Source organism: Macrosteles quadrilineatus, unplaced genomic scaffold (genome assembly GCF_028750875.1).
Source record: "Macrosteles quadrilineatus isolate MER2022 unplaced genomic scaffold, UCM_ALF_1.0 Scaffold_9__3_contigs__length_116548681, whole genome shotgun sequence".
In the NCBI taxonomy this organism is placed as follows: domain Eukaryota; kingdom Metazoa; phylum Arthropoda; class Insecta; order Hemiptera; family Cicadellidae; genus Macrosteles; species Macrosteles quadrilineatus.
Genome location: NW_026542602.1, coordinates 45,367,300 through 45,388,450, shown reverse-complemented (window position 1 = coordinate 45,388,450; position 21,151 = coordinate 45,367,300). Strand labels below are relative to the sequence as shown.

At 35.9% G+C, this 21,151-nt stretch overlaps 1 protein-coding gene across 5 annotated transcripts in view; it reads right to left on the bottom strand.

The window, feature by feature from the left end:
* LOC129002452 (longitudinals lacking protein, isoforms F/I/K/T-like) overlaps positions 1-21,151 on the bottom strand; it is a 39,339-nt gene that overhangs the window by 6,474 nt on the left and 11,714 nt on the right. Inside the window, exons 1-9 of one of the 5 annotated variants that reach the window (XM_054430266.1) lie at positions 19,789-19,935; positions 13,366-13,516; positions 11,493-11,657; positions 10,246-10,500; positions 9,139-9,630; positions 7,548-7,748; positions 3,654-3,786; positions 1,212-1,366; positions 293-395 (exon numbers count right to left, since the gene is read on the bottom strand). In XM_054430266.1, coding sequence (XP_054286241.1) covers positions 293-395; positions 1,212-1,366; positions 3,654-3,786; positions 7,548-7,748; positions 9,139-9,630; positions 10,246-10,500; positions 11,493-11,657; positions 13,366-13,503 — 1,642 coding nt within the window. In that variant the 5' untranslated portion in view covers positions 13,504-13,516; positions 19,789-19,935. Of the gene's footprint in view, positions 1-292; positions 396-1,211; positions 1,367-3,653; positions 3,787-7,547; positions 7,749-9,138; positions 9,631-10,245; positions 10,501-11,492; positions 11,658-13,365; positions 13,517-19,788; positions 19,936-21,151 lie in introns of those variants that run through there. The other 4 variants (XM_054430268.1, XM_054430269.1, XM_054430267.1 and 1 more) reach the window with 4 other exon arrangements.

Genomic DNA, 21,151 nt, shown 5'->3' with positions numbered 1-21,151 from the left:
AAAAGTTATAAAACACACGTTTTCCAGATGACAGACAGAGTTTAAAAAAATGCCCGTTAATTGAGATGTGAAGTCCCATTGTATTTTACAGAGATCTTGCAAAATATCATTTGTCGCAGCTACAGATTACCAAGAGTACTATAAAGAGTTGGATTATCAAATCAAAATATGTTATCTTGTCTGTCCAAACTTTCTTAAGATGACAACATGCAATTATTTCAACAGAAAACAGGTGTTTGATAAAAATAAATAATCGATGTGAAAATCTCCAATCTGGTGACTGGTGACTTACCCTGGTGCCCCGGGGTGTTGGAAGGCATCAGTCCTAGCAGCTCTGGGGTGATCATCATCGTGTGCATCGTATGCTCCACACTCTCCTCTCCGTTCTCCTGCTTCTGACAACATGGCATGATTGTCACTATCACATCGGCAAAATCAGTACTAAGAATATTAAGGGGGAAGACATATGGCTGGATAAGAAGTTTTTTTGGAAGTGGTTAGGGTTCAGCTAGTTAACCTGAGAAAATTAGGTTCCAGGGACTTAAGTCTATAAAGATACACAATGAAATACGGTAGAGCTTCAATTATCTGCAGTGTGGTCATTTGAAACTAAAAGTTAACTAAATGAGAGAAAAAATTTAAATTAAATGGTGCGATGATCACATTCAGGGAGTGACCTCTGATTAAGTATTTCCTGCTTGGATAAATTCTCGTCTGCTAAGGCTGTTTTCACTCTGTTGTATTTCAATCAGGGCATTTCTGTAAGTCAGTTTGTTCTCTATTTTGAAGTGGTGGTCAATTCATTCTTGCGAAGTTGTGTATTGTTTCTTAAAAATTAGGAGTGTAAAAAAAGTATATAACATGTTAGTAAATGGTGCAAAACGATTATACACTCAAGATTACAAGCTAGGAAATGTCACAATATTTGAAAATAGAAATAACCGTGTAGCCATCACAAAATGTGTTTGTGTGCTCAAAAGTGAAGATGGGAATCTACATGCAAAAGCTATTTAAATTACGAAAACCCATTAAAAAATACATGTAAAGACGTAAAAATAAATTTAAATTGTATCAAATGAAGTTAAAATAATAAGTCTCATTTTCTCCGTCAATAACCAAATATCTGAAAATGCTGTTATCCGTAAACCCCAAATTCCTAATTGTTTTGGATCGACCCTCTACACTTTATATTTTATGACAACTGTACTCACCCTCTCGGCTGCACTCATGTGGGCATCCATATCCAGAGCGTCTGTCTGCTCCATGGCGCGCAGTGTCTCAAACTTGACCTTAACGTCTTCCCCATCGTGACCTTGCGAGAGAGGACTTGTGTCCACGGTCACTCGGCCCTCTACAGGCGTCAGGACTGTAACACGGTTATAGCTTGATCAATGTGAGCCTACTGTCGGGGAAAAAAGTTTAGACACTCGAGTTTGGAGCTCTACAGAATAGTAACGAAACTAACTTAGAAAAACACGTAGTATATATAAATTTTTGTTGTCTTATTCTACGTATTCCTGTGGAAACAAAAATTTTTTAGCTCGTTTAGGAAATTTTTTATGACAGTAGGAAGGTAAAAACTCCCTGTTTTTAGAGTATCAAAACCCATCTTATGACTTTGAAAATTCGTACAATGTAAACTAAAAGTCAAAACTTTATCAAACTTTAATACAATATAGACACATATATAATGAATTAATTTTTGTAGTTTCAGAATTTTTACTCTACCCAAAAAGTTTTTGTTGTAACTTTTGTAAATTAACTTTTTCTAAAAAACGGCAAACGCTAGAAAGAAATTGAAAAGTTTGTTTTGAAGGTGATTGGTTTTGTATTTGAAATATTGATACTGCTCAATCACATTGTTACGCATATTATTTATATAAGTTAACATTTTATTTGGATAGTGCGGAGGGCGAATACGGCACTTCCAGACCGCCGCCGGCTCTGACTGGGCGCAAACCCCGTACAGTGTTGCCAAATTGAACACCTGGACACTGGGCAGCGATGGGAGCACGAACTGTTAAGTCAAAACTGAACAGCAGTTATTATTAATTATTAACCATTTCCCATCACCTTTTATAATGAGGGCTTTGGACCTCCAACGGCACTCCCTCACTTCTAAAAAAACATATAGCTCTGGCAATCATTGCATATTCCGAATCTGACAATTTAGATTTAGCACCCATTTTTAGCGATGTGACACTAGCTAAAATTGAAGACAGACTGAGGTGGATTACTGATGACATATTTGGGATGGTAAAACTTTGGACCCTTTGGAAGAATGCCAAACCTGATATTTCCTGTGAGTTAGTCGTCAGTGACACACACTGCGTGAATCACCTTACGCTCGGTCAAGGTCCATCGTGGCAACACTGCACTGGATTCCTGAGCGTGCGATGGCGTCTGCACCCCTTGCAGGCGCGAGATCATCCAGTTTTTTGTTAATTTATATAAATAACATGCATCACAGCTTGGTTGAGCATTATCAATATTTCAAATACAAAACCAATCACCTTCAAAACAATCTTTTAAATATTTTCCTAGCGTTTGCCGTTTTTGAGAAAAAGTTAATTTACCAAAGTTACAACAAAAACTTTTTGGGTAGAGTAAAAATTCTGAAACTACACAAATTAGTTCATTATATATGTGTCTATATTGTATTAAAGTTTGATGAAGTTCTGACGTTTAGTTTACATAGTGCGAATTTTCAAAGTCATAAGATGGGTTTTGATACTCTAAAAACAGGGAGTTTTTAGCTTCCGACTGTCATAAAAAATTTCCTAAACGAGCTAAAAACTTTTGGTTTTCACAGGAATACGTAGAATAAAACAACGAAAATTTATATATACTACGTGTTTTTCTAAGTTAGTTTCGTTACTATTCTGTAGAGCTCCAAACTCGAGTGTCCAAACTTTTTTCCCCGACAGTAGAGTCTCAGTGAAGAAATGTTCAGTGGTTGCTATTGTTTCAATTTTGTTTGGTATGAGGAGCTGGCCTAATATAATGGTTGCTTTGGTTTCCCTCCCTGAGGTTCCAAGTTGAAATCGCACCAATTACTAATGGGTTTGGCTTTGTGATAATTCTACGACCCTCTAGGCATAGCCTAAGTAATGTTTAAAACGGTTTCCAGCAAGAGCTTTAGTATTCGAAGGTAGGACAAAAAAATCATGTTTGGAGCAAATATAACGTGGGTAAGCTTGTAATATCCTTGGCCCACAAATAATTTGGTAAACTCTCTAACAAAACTAACACTAACCCAAAATTAAGATAAGCAAAACAAAGATTAATGATGAAACCCAAAGATACAGTAGACTGAAAAATGTGAATAATTACTTTCATAAAAATAAGAATCTTGCTCCAAAAGCTGATAATTGAACAAATAAGTTACTCAACCAAAATGTCCTCTTACACTATCTATGACTCATCAAACTATAAGTTACTTGACATCTGCTGCAAAATGGAAGTCAATTTTTTTAAACTATACTTGTGCTTCTGGTTGACCAGTTTTGTTAGTGTGTAGTTAAGTCTACTCAATGGTCAAGCAGTCTAAAGCTTTGTCTAATGCCAGTTAGTCAGCATAGATTGAGAGATTTAATCCAGTTAGGTGCGTTGAGGAGTTCACACAATACACAAATATTGATTAAGATGATCACCTGTCATCTCCTGATGATGCTGAGGAGAAGCTAGCAGTGATGAAGAGGTGGGGGAAGTGTTCTGAGTGCCTACATCAGCTGTGAGTGAGTCCACATCAGAGTGAACACTAAGACCTGACGACTCCAAGAGTACCTGAACACCCAAAACCATAGATTAAACATAATTCCTAGTAGATCATCATACATTAGAAGGATAGCATGTAACATGAGTGCAAGACATGACATTACAAAAATTAGAATGCTTATTTATTAATTTGTTAACGGATGCACCATTTTTACATGAAGAATACAATAATCTACATACAGAGGCAGAAAAAAAGATCACAGGCCAGTACAAAAGTAGTGAAAAAAAACTGGAAAACAAGACTTCAATAACAAGACATAAAAAGATAAATAACAACTATAAATAACAAAATATAAATAACTAACTATGAATAACAAACTATAAGTAACAACTATAAATAACAAACTATCTGAACAAGTTGACAAAACGAGAGATTTAAAAACATGCAGTGCCGAGTGAAACTTCAGTAAGAGGCAGAACAAACTTCATAAAAAACAGATAAAACTTGCAGAAAAATTACAATATGATAAACTCTGTACAAGAACAAGATATAACAATAACAACAGGATAGACTATATTAACAAAAATAAATAACAATGCAATAAGCAGGAATTGGAGCTGATACTGCGGAAGCGAATTTTACACAGAGACTCCTTCCAGACAAGTAGCTGCCAAACCAGCTCAAGAGATTTCCTAGGATTCCATAGCTCTTCAATTTAATGAGAAGCGTTGAGTGGTTTAGTTTGTCGAACGCTTTTGCATAGTCCCAGATATATGACGTCGACCTGATTGCCCCTCTCAAAAGCATGCATGTATTCTGGTTTGAAGAGTCAGCAGATTGGTCATAGTTGAATGGCCTGCCCTGAAGCCATGTTGTTCGGACGCGAAGAAAATGTGTTTAGTTGCAGGAACAAGTTGAAGGAGAACAAGCTTTTCGAATACCTTAGAGGGGGATGACAATATTACCACTGGACGTAGGTTAGTCGCTACACTAGGATCATTTGACTTTGGAATTGGAACTATGAAGCCCCACTTAAATATTTCCGGGAAGATACCAACTTGCAGGGATTTGTTGAAAAGTACAGTTAATATTGGTGCTAAGATGTCAGCACAATGCTTCAGTACAGAAGGGGGTACACTATCTGGACCGCAGCCCTTGGATTCATCAAGACTTTTAAGTTCGGTGAGGACATCCTTTTCACATATCATTAAGGAGCTGATGTTTAAACTGGTGTTGACATCAAAAACTAGATTACTTGGGATCGGGGGTGCAAATACACTTGAGAAATAATGGACGAGCAGATTGCACATGTCGAGTGGCTCTGATGCTTCAATATCGTTGTACTTTATCTTTGTTGGGACAGTCTGGACCCTTTTCATCTTATTTATATGGCTCCACAGGGGTCTTGGATTGTTAGAGAATGTCGAGTCTAGATGAGAGATGTAGTCATTGTAGCATCTGGTGGCAAGGAGAGAACATCTTCTTCGAAAGGTCCTGAATTTATCCAGATCGGGATACTGACCATGTAGTTTGAAGTCACGGTGAGCAATTTTTTTCTCGATAGTAAGATGTCGAAGTTCCCTCGAGAACCCAGATGGAAAACGTGCGGTTCCTAAGCGTTTCAAAGGTGTATTCTTAAGTACAATGTGTTGAAGTTTTTCAATTAAAGCTTGAAACAAGAAATCCACATCGGTCACCGACTCGTCCATGGAGAGGTTTGTGGCGGCAAGATCATTTCTAACAGCTTTGACGTCACAGCGGCGAAAATCAGGAATGAAGGAAGGCAAGTCGGACTCAGAAGATTTCTGAATGTTACAGTCAATATCAAAGTTGAGAGCAGGGTGATGGAGTTCCTCCTCAACAATCGGGTCCAAAGCTCTTATGATTTTTAGTGAATGGTCTGAAGTGAAGATGAGGTCAAGTGTTTTACCTCGTGAGTTTAAAATATTATTCATTTGCTTGAGGTTAAACATATCTGCGAGGTTGACAAGACATTGTGCAGCAGGGGAACTAGCCGAAGTGATGGGGGTGGTCCAATCAGTCCCTGGGACATTGAAGTCTCCTAAGATTAAGCATGAATGAGTTGGATAATTTACCAAGGTGGCTGTTACAAGATGTGAAAAATTGAGATATGTAGCGGCTGGTTTGCTGGGAGGAACATAAGCTACACAGAACAGCAGAGGCCGAGTCCCAACGACGATAGAGAGAAAAAGAGCCTCATATTCGCCACACTCTAAACTAATCAGTGATGACTTAATGTCCTTCCTAACTGCAACAAGAATGCCACCACCAGATGTTTTGCTTGTTGAAATGAGGGATCTGTCACATCTGAATAGGTTGTGATTAGTGAAACCAAGCTCGCCATCACTAATTTCTTCCTGAAGATTTGATTCAACAGCAAATATGATATCGTATGAGGTAGAGGGGGCTTTTTGACGAAGGTTCTGAGTCTTAGACCGCAAGCCATTCACATTTTGAAAGTAGACACTCAACCTCGAAGAAGTACGAGTCAATGGTAAATCAATCAACTCTGAATAAATAGAGTTCAGAATAAATAGAGATTCATTGGAGTGTTCTGCCTGTTAATTATTATTATTTGTGCTTTACTCGTTTTTTGAAGGAGCGGGCATGGTGATGATTTTCGGGACGCCTTTGATAAACTTAATTGTCATGTTCTCCTCGCCAATATTCTTCCTTAGCTCGAGTTCATATTTCAAATTATTCAGAAGAGATCGTTGCTGTGGGGTTCGGTCTGGTCCGATAGAAATATTCTTCAATTTGGGATCAGAGCTGAGAAGGTCCTTAGAGAAATGCCTGAAGAAATCTTGATTATCGGCTTCGGTTCTGAAAGCTAGCTTGAGTGGACGGGGCTTGGCTGAATCTCTTCTGTCCAGACGGGACATTTTCACTCCTTCTGTGTTTAGTGACGAGCACACGCGCGAAAAACAAGTCTGAATGAAAGAGACTCTTATCTGAATGAAGTAGAGTCTAATCTAGCCCAGAAACAAAGTTTAGAATTTCAAAGCATTGGAAAACTTTCTGGATTAGTTGACCTGAAGACAACACTTTCAGTAACACATATCTTCTTTAGTTGAAAAAGCTGTCAGTGACAGTGAATATTCTAATTTTTTAATTTAGTGTAAAATATTTTTTTCTTCATTCAGGTAAGTCTGCTCTGATATTCTTGGAAAAAATCTCATTTTAATCTATGTTTATGATAAGTATATAGTGTGTCTTGATAGATACTATTATGTCTTCTTATTTCTGATCTAAAAACTATTATTTGGGCATAAAAACACTATTCCCGAAATTTGTACATGAGAAATTCTTTTAGTTGGCATCATCAGCACACATGAAACACTAAAATAGGTTTAGAATTTTACAATATGACAAGCATAATTGCATTTTAAAAAGTAAATGTCAAAACTATACATGTTGAAACTAGTAGCTCTAGCTAGTTAATAGCCACTAAACAGTTAAGTTAATTGAATTCAAATGGTCTGTTAATTTGTGGCTTAAAAATTAAATACAACTGATTAAGCACCTTTAAGTTGGATACCAGGTACTAATACCAAAACCTGAAAATCAATTTTGGCCAGGAATCGGTAATGCTAACAACACATTACGACAACAACACAACCCCCACAAACACAATCTAACCATTTAATCTAATTAACTGTGATATTTTTTGTTAAGTGACCATAATAATTTATTGTAAAAACATAGCCAAGCATAGGTGAGTATCTGTACATAACTAAAGCTATACACAACTAAAAAAGTAGGCCTAATATAAACATGCATTTCAATACCAAGCGTAACACCCACATACTTGCTGCGTGGAGGGGAGAGCGTGTGTGGACATGATAGGAGGGGGGCTTGTCATCATGATAGCGTCCGTGTGGTGGGGGGGCAGATGCCCCCCGTGACCCCCTACTCGGCTCTCCAGGATTACCACCCCAGAAACATTCTTGAGATCATCGTCTGTGCTCGTGGCAACTGTTATACAGTTGGCCAAACTTTCTGATGATATCTACAACACCCCGTATCGTACACTGTACACTTCTAGTCAACATGTAATTTTTTTTTAGTTGTTATTACGTATTAGAGTTATATCAGATTAAATAAAAGACATCTTCCAGATTTCCAAAATGGATTTCCAAATAGTTGTGTGGCGGAAGTAGTTTTATATCCCTGTGGTGAAAAAAAAATCAGATGGAGTCAGGAACATGAGCTCTCCGTGTTTTAATGCAGTAAAGATTTATCTGCAGTATGTGTAGTTTATCTGTTATGATAGTCGCACACAGGAAAACTTTTTATTTGAATGTGGGTCTCTGTTAACAATACTTTAAGTGTCAAAGACAAAATGTACATTACAAATACCGGGCACCAAAATTAGCATCAAAGCACCATGTATATAACAAACCCACAAATGAATAAAAACCCTAAATTAAGGATGGATGGCCTTAACATCAATAACTAATAAGCCTGTTACATATACATAATACAATAAGCATAATTAATTTATGAGATGTTTGATGCCTTGTCCAAGATACACTAAAACCTCGTTTATCCGGTATTCATTTATCTGCGAAAAGCTTCTGAGAGAAATAATTAACAAGTTTCTATAAAAGTATAGTGCGATACAAATTTACATAAATTAATGTAAGCAATTAATTAAATAAGAATGCCTTCACAAAGAAAACGCAACAACAACGCGCTCCTGTATTGCGGATATTGCAGTGACTTTCTGAAGGAGTTTTTAAATGTCTACATCTCAAAAATTGGTATTATCGGTTTATCTTGCAATTTGTTTATCCGTTATGACCCTTTTCCCGTCTATACCGGATAAATAAGGTTTTAGTGTATAATAAAACCACAAAATTGTTATTTACAAAAAGCATACCCAAACTACTCACTCGGTTTTAAGGTTTGCTGTTGAAAAGGATATTTGACTGGATGGGAAAGAGTCTGTTATGGCACATGAAGTAGAACACACTTTAAACTATAAAAGAAAATTGTAATCTTTCATTGTTACTGAGAGTATTTAAAACCAAGGAATGTTTGGGTTGGAAGGAAAGATGTCTTTAGGTCTTATTTAGGCCAGGATGTCATCGACAGAGTTGTCAATTATGCTATAAACATATACTGGTAACACTGTCAACAATATCTGGACCTAAAGACATCTCTCTCCCAAACTCGACTTTGGTTGAAAATTCTGTTGGTGTGAGAGAAATATTCCAATCAATTTACAAAGTGTTCAAGTGTTTGTGTGAGGATGGACTATATGTGAGGAGACTATGGAAAGAACTAGACATTCCACTCCCGTTGAATTAAAAATGAATGGACTTCTTCCCATTTAGGCAAACACATCCTCCAATTCTTAAACCCAGGCCCTAGAGCCCAATGTTAAATCAACATACCTGATTATGCTGATTTGACGGGTCGTGTACCGTGGTGACCACAGCCTGTATCATCTGCGTTTGCTGCGCAGACTCCTGGTGGGTATGATTCTGTGTCATATGCTGCGTTTGCAAATGCTGTTGAGTTGTCTGATGCATACTTTGCTGCGTTTGATGAAGCGTTTGCTGTTGCACTATATGAACGTTCTGCTGATGAGTGTTCATCTGATGCACTTGTGTCTGCGTGTTCTGTGTTTGGTGAATGCTTTGCTGCGTTTGATGCATGTTTTGCTGCGTTTGGTGCATGTTTTGCTGTGTTTGATGTATGTTTTGCTGATGCAACGTTTGCTGATGGATGTTCTGCTGGTGGTGTACGTTGTGATTAGTCTGTTGGTTTTGGTGGAGGTTTTGCTGCGTTTGGTGTTGAAGTTGATGGCTCTGGTGGTTCTGCAGCATTTGCTGCTGCGGTTGATGTATCGTCTGCGTTTGGTGGACCTGAGGCAGCTCCTCCACCTGTACAAAAAGATGTTATGTTACTTAGTTTTTATATTGTTTAACCTGATGATTTTTGTGTGTTCATTGCTATTAAAAAGTGAAATTACATTTTTGCATTTGGAATTTGTTCAATATTAAAAAAATTATAATAAAACAAGTGCAAATTGTAAATACACATAAAAAATTAAGTAGGCCTAAACATCAAACTTGGATAGTTAAAAAATAGACATTTTGTCCCTAGCTAAAGCTATAAGTCAGTTTAAAATCAAAATGAACAGTATCTGAATTGAAACACTAATAGATTGTGCTCTTTCTATCATAGTACATTCAAATATTTCAATGAAAATCTGCCTACTGCTGGTGCTTATGGATGAGACGTCTTTTTCTATAATAGTCCAAAAATTGAATGATAAAACACATTTATTATATTCTCTAATAATTTAAATACCCTCTGCTAGCCAAGTAATAGTAAAATATTTTTACTTGGCACATAAAGCTAGGTCCATAGGGGATATAAAAAATGTTAATTAAAACCCAAGAATAACTCTAATAACGTACATTGACAGATTCCATTCCGTATTTCCATGTTCCAAAACAATCCATTTTCTAACAAGCCTAATATAGCAAATTAACCTGTTGTTTCTGCTGTGGGTTCTCTCGGTAAAGTCGTCGCTTGGTGTCCAGTCTGCGCTTGGCCTGCACAGTGAGTCTGCGGAACTTGTGAGCTCGCGCCGCCGCAGAGATGGTAGACGGGGGTAACTGCGGGGGGGACGCTGGACGGGGAGGTAGAGGGGTCACTTCAGCTCCTGGCATGTCTTTGGTGTCTGTTCCTTCCGGAACCTCACACAGTCCCTTGATCTTCAGTTGGTCAGCTGTCTTCAGGAGTGACTGTAAAAAGTAGTGTGGTTAGTTGAATTTGCACCATTATTGAATTTAGCTATTATTAAATTATTATCCAAAATGTAAGCAATCTTCCAAAAACACATTGTGTTAGATGCGTTCTTTATTAATTTTCCTACAGTCAACTGACAAAGTGGGCTTAGCACTGATTATAGCTAATTGCTGTATTTACTTACTTTTGCCGAAATCTTATTTTTTTGCCGCACTCTAGTATACCAACCAAACAGTCTGTTTTTATTATGCACGTAATCTGTGTACGCTTCAAAATAAGTTGCCAACACTTAAAGATATTACGACTATGATCAGCTGGCGCAGCGTTTCCCATTTCCTTCAAATGTTTGGATTTAACCTAACCTAAAAACAAGTTGGATAGTGTTTGAAAGACTAAATATTTTATATACTGGTACTTTAATAGTACTGTAACTGTAGTGCCTTTGCTGCACTCACACTAGTTACACAAATAACTATTTACGAATTACTAAAATAATAGTAAAAAGTAATCTGTGTTGACAATAGTCAACCTCAGAAGTCAGTTAGAAATGTCTACTAACTTAAAAAAATATATATTTGAGAACTTTGTCACATTAGTTTTGACTAATGTGGCAGATTACTGATCTATATTTTTTTAATCCATGATTAATGGACAAACGTGGACAAGGATCCAAAAATCTAGCTAGACTACCTGATTTTTTAAAACTGGAGAAGTGAGTTTATAGTTATTCTGTCAGAAACTCCCTACAACCCCACAATACTTCAGTATTAAATTGAGAAGTATTGTTAGCTCTTGACAACTTAAACTGACAAAAATAAAAGATAAACTTCCAAAAACAAAATTCTACTAGGATCCGGACTCACATTTAAAGTCAAACAAGTCATAAATTAAACTCTAAAACTCATAGTCAATAATTACAGTCATTAAATATACAGCAAACATAATAACTTAAGCAAAAAAAGTAACTGTCTTGAGAGTGAATCCTAACCTGAAGTTCCGCTTGGGAAACATCAATCTCTCCTCGGTAAACAAACTCGATGATAAACTTGAGATCCGTGAAACACACATCCGCAGGCATTATGATGGTTGGATGCTGTGAGGGGTTGTCTAGTAGTATCTTTTGGAAGTAGGATGAACAGGCTGACAAAACCACCTGAAACAAACGTAGAAAACTGTCAGTGGCAAAAACTAAAAATGTTAACATTGAAAATAATGACAAAACGTTGGAAGTAGGACAAAACCATATTAAAATTAATAATAAAAATATAATGGGGAATTATAAAATGTTTCTGTACTGATTTTGTACAACCTCACAGAAAATTTAAATATTAAAAAAATCAATCCACAATAACTCTTAGAAAAGAAAATAGTAACTCTTAAAATCTCCTGAATCACTGTGAAAATATCTTGCCCATAAAGGTTTAGATTTTAACCTAATCTGACAAACATAAACATTTTTTACTCATTAAGAATCATAACTCTTTATTTGCTGTTGAAACAGTCACAAACTAAAACATCCATTCAGAATTTACCTTTAAGACTCCTGTAAAAAATTTGGAAATAGGGAAAAAATGTTTTTGCGATAGATGCAGCATTTTGCCTCAATTTCAAGTAGCGTTATTTTACTTTCAGTTTTAAATAATACTTGGATTTGGACTGTTTCTGATACATTTTAGTTTACTGTTGCCAATTTTTAACCATAGTAGTCGTAAATTTTCCAGTCCCTAACCAAGGTCGCAGAAAAATACCGGTCGCTCTAATATACAGGTTCTTTGGAAAAGTAAAGTGAGTTGTTTCCGTCCCACTACATCACTATTCATGACACCTTCATACATTTATTGGTAAATAGTAATTATTGTTCATGTAGCTTTTCTTGTACATGTAATAAAACAAAGGATTTTGAATAGTTTCTTTTCAAGTTGTTTTCACAGGTTACGGTGTAGATAAGCCTAACTTATTAGAATATATCAATAATGGAATTAAGACAATTGATAAGAAACATAACAACTTATTGAGCTGATAAGTCATTCAAGTGGATGCATGGATGAATCTGTCACAGAATGGACTGTAACAACAGTTTACTGATAAGATATTTTTATTCTCATTTATATAGCAACTAATTATACCAACAATTATTAAGGTTGATTTTATTTTTAGTTGGTTTTTGAGTTTTAACATTTATGTAATGCAATACCTTATAATTATTTTGATTTCATTTCACTCAATACTGTCAAATGGACTAGGGATCTCTCCCCCCCTCCCACTTTTAGGAGACAGACAATAAAGAAGCATAATTGCTACTCTAGACAGTAAAACGTTTCTAAGCAATAAAACACCACTGTTATTATGTTAAAGTACCTACATAATAACCTTAACCCTTTGACAAGATAATTTTGCTGATTTGCTGACCAGAATATCAATTTCAGCACGATAAGTCCATATTTAACAAAAAATTAAGTAAAAAAACAAATAATATATGTCCATCTCTACTACTACTACAAAAAGAAACAAAACCGGGGCGTGTAGTTCGTATACTCACTAATACCAACATCCACCCAAGCCAGACTAATCGTTTAAGGTGGATTCTTTCACTTGGCTTTCACATATTAGTTAGCACAATATAGATTGCAGACATACAGGAATTGAGCCTGCACATGTAGAATGAATTACCTCGGAGCTACACTCAAACTAGTCCAGTTAATTAAGTCACCATGTTATCATCGACCTTAGAAGACAAGCGCCACCAAGTCTAAATACAAAAGCACGTGATATTTAAATTACTTATGCGTTAGAGGATTAACGTCAACAAAATGCCTTGACGTACTGGGTAAAACATTGAAGGGCTAAGAGCGACGGCCTACCTTGTGAGCTTTCAGGGAGTCGTTGTTACAAGCAAGTGTCACATCTACGAAGGCCTCAGTGCGCAGTAGATGGTGAAACACTGAGGTCATGTTGGATTGGTAATTGTTCCAGCGCAGGCAGTAATGCTGCCCCGCCATCTCTACTGCCCTTCTGGAACAAGTAACATAAATTGTAGTTGTTGAAAGGAGTGACATATAAGTCATCAGTAGTCGCCCTCTAATCCGCAGGGCCGTCCCTAGGGTTGGCGGGGCCCGGAGCAGTAATAGTCGCATTCGCATATTTTAATACTATGTTAATACAAATAGCTACTGGTGGCGCCCGGGGCAGCTTGCCCCAGTTGCCCCTCCCCCCCCCTTCGGACGGCCCTGCTAATCCGGCTAACTTGAACAAGCAGACATCGTTATTCGTAACACTACCATCCTTTAAACAACCACATAAAATAAGATGTTTTATTAGTGAGGATCTTTCAGCAATGAAAAGTGAGAATGTTCCACTCAACTAATTTATACGACTCTGACGTACCCGTTCTACGAATATGCTTCTATGTTTCTTTGGCTCTGCCTCTTGTCCCAAAGCAAAAACTAATATACTAAAACCAGATTGAAGGTTGTTGAATGGGTACTTTCTTTTTATCTCAAACCCTTGATGTTTAATATTTAAATTCAGCCCAGTTAAGGTTGACACTCGAATAATATAGAATAGCAATAGAGAAATACTTTTCAACTATCTACACTCGTATATTTTGCTAGTTTTAACTTAGATATTACTGTTTTTATTTGTGGTTATATAACCAGGGGACGAGCTATTGTCTAAGATTGGATCATTTATTTAGTTAAACAAGGTTTTAAATAACTAAAATAACAAGAAACAAAATGTAAACGAAAACACGCCCCAAGAAGCACCGGACAGAACTAACAGTAAAATTTTCATCTGATCCATAAGGATGACAAATGACCTAGGGGAGTATGTTTAATCCATGGTTAGACTAACCTAAGTTATCAAAGGTAAAAAAAAATAGGTTAAGATGTTTGGAAGTACACACCATAAATGAACATATAGCAATGATAAAATTAAACTGTTAAGAACAATACCTATACCTTTGAACCATGGGACAAACTGTCACTGTATATTCTATATTCAAAAACACAACTAACAAAACAAATACAAAGCTAACACAGAGCAATAGAAGAATGAGAGACACAAGAGTTAGTCTTAGTTCCTCTGACTTTCACTCTCTCCTTTCTCCTTTCTCTTTCCCCTTCCTTTCCATTCTCTTCATGTAGAAAGAAACTGGAAACTAGATTGGACCACAACTAGCTGCTACTTTCCATAGTTTTTTATCAGTGTTTAATAGTGGAGAAGGAAATGTAAAAAATATTGTTTTGTGCCAATTCTTCCTTTCGTTTACATTGACAGAAACATATGTTTTAGCACTGATATGAAAAAAAGTAATGAACACTGTTCTGTAATTCAGCAGATTTATTCGGTTATTATAAAGCTGGACAGAAAATTGGTTAGAATGCCACATATTTAGGGATCACATATTTAGGGATCATCAATTTTTAAGTTTCGCAATTCTCTTTCATTTAATTTTTTATAGGTAACAGAAGGCAAACTACATGCATTTCATGTTCAAACCTTAAATTTGTAAATAAACCTTAAGAAGTAGGACAAAAATAAGTTTGATATTTCCCAAAGAAGTCTGAAGATTGTTTTTAATTTGTATACAAGATTTTGAGTGCACTACAATACAAAATTTTACAAAATTGTAAAATAAATTTTAAATGAATAATTTAGATAGGCCTAAGCTATGCAACTCATGAACATGTTTCCACAAAGATGAATACATTTAGAATAGAAGGAAACATATACCCGTTCCCGTTGTGAATTTGAAATGTTCCTCCACTCTTTTTATCTGATAAAATAAAATAAAAATTATTAAGTACCATGAGGTACCCATGCACTCTTGGAACCAGATCCAGGTATCCAAACAAAAATCTAACAACCTGAACTCCATTGAATTAGTGCGGAAAACAACAAATTATATCTTACTCGGACGTAATATTCATTCAGTAATTTGCTAATCAGATGCAATTATTTTTGCTTCCATAATAATATAAACAAACTTTTTCAAAGTCTATTTAAACAAATATTGTTTAAATTTAAACTGTTGGTATCCAAAAACTTAAATGAAATAGAAACCGAACATTATGAAACTTATCCGTTCCTTACCTCTGCGAGAGATCTAACATCCGCGGATAAGATTTCCAACGCATCTTCAACCATCAGTTTATATCACTTTAGGCTGTTTGACTTCTATACCATATGCTTACAGTAGGAGTTGAGCTATCAGACTATGCTTTGTAAGTGTTCAACTTTATCAAACACTCGTTATCTGAGCCATTTCATTTCACATTACTCTCAACCACACAATTATTCCCATTCTTTCACTTATCTCCTTCATTGCCGCTATCTCCGGATTATAGAGGTGCTTTGTCAAACTCATCAATCGTATGTGGAAAACAACTTTAATACTTCATCTCAACATAACCTTATTAATTAGTGAATAACTGAATTAATATAACCAACTTTATCAGTGTTAAAAAGAGAATCCAAATTCACAGTAGCTATACAAATCTTGTTTCGTAATTTGAAAAAAAAAAAACTTTAGAGAATATTAACTCTACATACAAAAGACGCACAAAATAGCATTCATAAATCTGTAGAGCTGATTTAGTGATCAATTAGCAGAAGGTTAACATCGGAAATCACAATCTTTTTTCTGGTTCAAAAGTAAACCCAGCTATCTTTATCATTGGACTTGTATGAATCCTCCTCCTAAGGTATAAATGAATAATTGGTCATTGAGAAATCAATAATTATATTTTTTTAACTTACACATTATAATAACGTGCAGAATACAAAAATGTTATCCTTCATTCAGCCTCCTGTGTGGTAAACCAACTCTTGGAACACCTTAGCAACCGTCAACTCTTCCTAATATCAATTGTTTATTAATTTTATATAAAATAAAATTTGAGGATGTCACTAATGACAGATTATAGACTTGCAATGGTGTAATTCTAAGGAATTTTATAATTTACCATTTGGTGTTGAATTGGTGGTTCCATTTGGTATAATAAACTGTGGAACCAAAACAGCAATGTCAATGTCAGTAATCGCGGGGAACGATGTAATGATGTCTTCGCGGCTGCAAGGGCTCAGAATTTTATGGTGATCACGCAACGATGATAATATCCACACGATTGCGGGAAAAGGTCAGTATTGTACCGAGCAAGGAAGAGCCTGAACGGCAATGGCCACATGCATTGATGTACAGCAGTTGTAGCACATGGTCTTACTACGGTGTGAGCGCTGTAGTACATGATGATGAGGGGGAAAGGAGAGTGGGAGGGGAAAACGAAAGGAAATTTGCTCTAGACACCAGCGACTGCTAGACAACACTTAAGAGTAGCATTAAATGTTTCCTCTGTTTCTTCCTTCTCTGTACTGGCACTAAACCCTTAACTCTGACTTCAGCTGAGCCTGGGCGAGCATGTTGCAGCAGTAAGTGGGACTCTTGCAAAGACGTTCTCCGATATTGTGCTCACCTTCACATCTTGAAGTCGATGGTTTGATTCCAGCAAGATCACTATGGACCCAGATGCTATTTGATATTGAGAAATCAATTAATATATCTCAATTAATATATCAATTATTAATATCTGTCAAAAGGTCAATGTTAAATAATTAGGATACCAAGGATTCAACCGTTCCCTTAAGCCCCTGTCACACGGAGCTTGTTTCAGCAGCTAGTTATCGCTGCAAGATTCAGCAGCTTTAGTTGCTAGTTCTCCAGCGCGCTAGAAGTCCTGTCAGACGAAGCTGGAGAACTAGCGCTACAGCTTACAAGTCTGGTGATGTAATTGGAACTGGGTGTGTATTTAAAAAAAATAATGTTGTCTATTGGTATTAGAAGTGATGTTTTGTCTATGATCAGCCATCATCAGGAGTAAAATAGTGCAAGGGAAAATTAATATCTTAAATGTATTTAAACACTATTATTTTGTCTCTACTACGGGCATGTAAATTAACAAATTAAAAACTAATAAGTTGTGGTAGGCCTATAAAAAAAGTGCTTTATCTTTTATCAACACAAAAAGAAACACATTCCATCTATATATATAAAATCCAATGTATGTTTGTTTGTCCTTTATGGACTCCGAAACCGCTCGACAGACTGTAATGAAACTTTCAGGTATTATTAAACAATATTCAAGGATGGTTTGTGTGAAGTTTGGTGCAGATCCGTCAAGAGGGCTCCACCCCAGTGGCTCTGGAGTTTCCCACGTTAACCTTATGAGTACTCATATTTAAATCGAATTAAAGAATCTTAACAGCTGGTTCAACTAAACAATTTGATTTTGTGATCTTCAATAGCATTAAAAAGTTAATAGGTTTACCAACAGGGTGCAGCACAATTATTTTTTTTTTTATTTACGACAATAGCTAATTTGCAACTGAAAGGTGAGTGAGCGTAGCGAACGAACTTCAACCTAGGACGTATTAGACATAAAACCACATTAGGACAGGACGACGTCTGTCGGGCCAGCTATAGTTTAGTTAATAAAGGTGAGATGTAGCAATCGTAACATTGAGAAAAGTATGGCAATGCATGAAAAAATTTCTAAACATGAAAGTTTGAATTTAATCTTGATTAGTTTGTATTAAATAAATTTTTCTTATTGCGAGAACCAGCAGGATATTGTCAGACGGAGCTGGAATGGCGCTAGAAACCACAGCTGGGTGATCACATGGCCTGCTAGTGACTCTTCAAGAGCTTGTAATATTAAAGTGTTTAAAACCTCCAGTGGCTGGAGGCTGGAGATACCAGCTCGCGAGTGTTCCTAGCAGCTAGAGAATCAGTCACACGATGCTGATTTTATGCTGGTTGTAGATGCTGGTTACTAGCGGTGAAAAAACTAACTCCGTGTGACAGTAGCTTTAAAAAAAGCGTAAAAAATCCACATGCGTAACTTATTTATGAAAAAATATCAAATCCTTGTTTTTAATGAAAGGAGGTGTACACATGTGTAGACAAAAAATATGTTTCTGAGTGATATAGGCCTACAAAGGTTTTCAAAAAAGGTGGGGACATAATTTACATAGTGATTCCTAGGGTAATATAGCCTAAAGTAAAAGTCAAGAATAACATTTTTTCTAAAATCGCTTCGTTAACCACATTTTTGTATTTTTTTCATAATTTTTATCTTTAAATTTCTTTCTACCAATCTTTATGAAACATTGGTAAGTATTTTAAGGTAGAAGAGACCCGTTTTAGAAAGAAAATTGTCTTAATTCAACTAAAAATGGCAGCCATTTGAGTTGTTTAGCTTAAATTTAAAAAATTGGCTGAATTTATAAGAAAATGCTAAGAACACTTTTATAAAGCAATTTTATTTTCCTATCAAACAATGCCAAGTTCAAAAAAATCGATAAAGAAATAGGTTAGCTGATATATTAAAAATTTTTATTTGTAAAATGGGATGGAATATGGCTAACTTATGTTAGCCAGGTTTGCCCCATTTTAAAACTAAAAATCTTAATATTTTGCACTGTAATCTAGTTGCACAGTATGAAACCCATTGTTATTTCAAGGCACAAGTGTTAATGGTCCTTCAGAATATTAAACTAGGTAAAATTAAATTATTTTGTTTAAAGTATGCCATAAGTTACCATAAGTGGCAATATTTAATCCAAACCAGCATTAAGTCAACAACTTCAATTGGAATCTTTAATTGAGGAGTTTTCTTAGTCAAGGTAAAATTGAAAATTAGTCCATTACTTTTTCAGCCTTCAATAACGTGGTTACACTTAGCCAAAGCTATTGAGGAAGCATTTATTTAACTATATTTTTTCATAACTTCACACTAGAGTCTAGAAGTAGAGATCGGAGGATCAGAAAAAATGATGAAGGCTAAGGAAAAGGGAAGGAGTCTCCAACGTCGTAGAAAAATAAAGAGGAAAACAACAGCAAATACACGTCTACAAAAAGAAATAAAATGAAAACAGAAAACAGATTTTACGGGCGCCGCAATTCACTCTCCCTTTGCGCCCTGATTTATCGATCTCGCTTTTAGAGTCGCGACCAGAGCATAAAATTTTCATTTTGCCATTTTCATTTCGCATAACCAAAGTTACATACTAAAAGAAAAAGTAAAAATATACGTCTTCTCAGCATCCTTCTGCGGTATAGATAAGGAAGGTGATAAGGAATAGTGTGTAATGTCAAAACACAAATCGATGAAGCTGCAGAGGGCGGTGTTGCATGCAGACGACAATACACTCTCACTTATTTTCAAAACATATGCCCAACTAAAACTGTGAAAAATAAAAATTAGGTATTAAAAATTTTTACTCACATCGTCTAAGAAGATAACACGGAAGAAAAACACTTTGAACACTTGTTTAAAACAAAGTAGAAGATAAGCTATTTTGTTGTGTGTCTATTTCCTCTCAGCTCTCTCTTTGGACTTTTCAATAATCATCGGTTTCTCTTCCACCCATCGCGTCCCCTTCTCACCCCCCTTTCTCCTGTTCAACCCGAGAACTGCGAACACCAACCGAACGGAACCCAACTCTATCCCCTCCAACTCGCCCGGGACGCCACGGAGCGGTCGTATGCTCTTGGAATCCTATCCGTGTTGTCCCGCAACAAGAAAATCAATATGGCGGAGGCAACGCCCCACGGGGAGCGTCTGTGCATCAGACTATATTGACGATTGATTTTTCTGTTAATAACTTCATAATCACGTCAACGTTTGAGTTTTTCTGGTTTTTTTATGGAACCATTTTATTTTTATGGTCGATCTACATCTACAGTACACATTATTGTTTCCATACCAGCATCTCTAAATTAACATGTTAGCCTAATACTGTAAACATATTTTTGATAACAGTGTCAGTAGTTCATGTTTCATAGTTACAATGTATTTACATCCTGAGTTTTTGTACCCTATTTGTCACTTATTTAATGCCTGTTCAATTTAGTGAGTTATTGTTTTTTGTTCATCACTCATCCTATTTATAATGTATCCTCATCCTTTTAGCGAATTTCCCCTATAGGGAATAAGCTATTAACCGTTGTACTCATGGTAAGACCTGGACCCGGGACCGATTTACTTTTTCGTTTTGACGAGGTCCCTAGAGACCAAAAACACCATCCGTTCAAATTAATATATATATATATTTATATATGTGTCCGTTAGCGCGATAACTCGAGCAAAAATCATCCGATTTTGATGAAATTTGGTAAAAACGTGTAAACCTACGTTTATTCGAACGAGTTCGCGAACCAGCATGATCGGACTATGGGAACAGGGGTTTATGGGGGGTTTTATGGGGTAAAAATTGGGTTTTCCAATTTTTTACAAAAAAAAACTTAAAATTTAGCAATTTCTTTCTAAGCCATTTTGTAGAGCTTAAAAAACAAATAATTTAGTATATTGAAGCGTTATTATGCACCTAATGGTTACGGAGAAAATTCAAAAAATCTGTAAATTTAAAATTCCCATGTTTTTCTTATGGAGAATAAGTAAACTGTTGTAGTTTGCTTGATTATGAACATATTTTGATCAAATTTGGTAAATGCATTCATTTCATACTAAACTATTACAATTTACAAAAAAAAACACCTTTTACCCTTCCTGTTGCAGCAAACCTAAGTACTCGTTAAACTAATGTTTTTTAGATAGGGAATAAATGTGATATTTTTAAGCAGACATT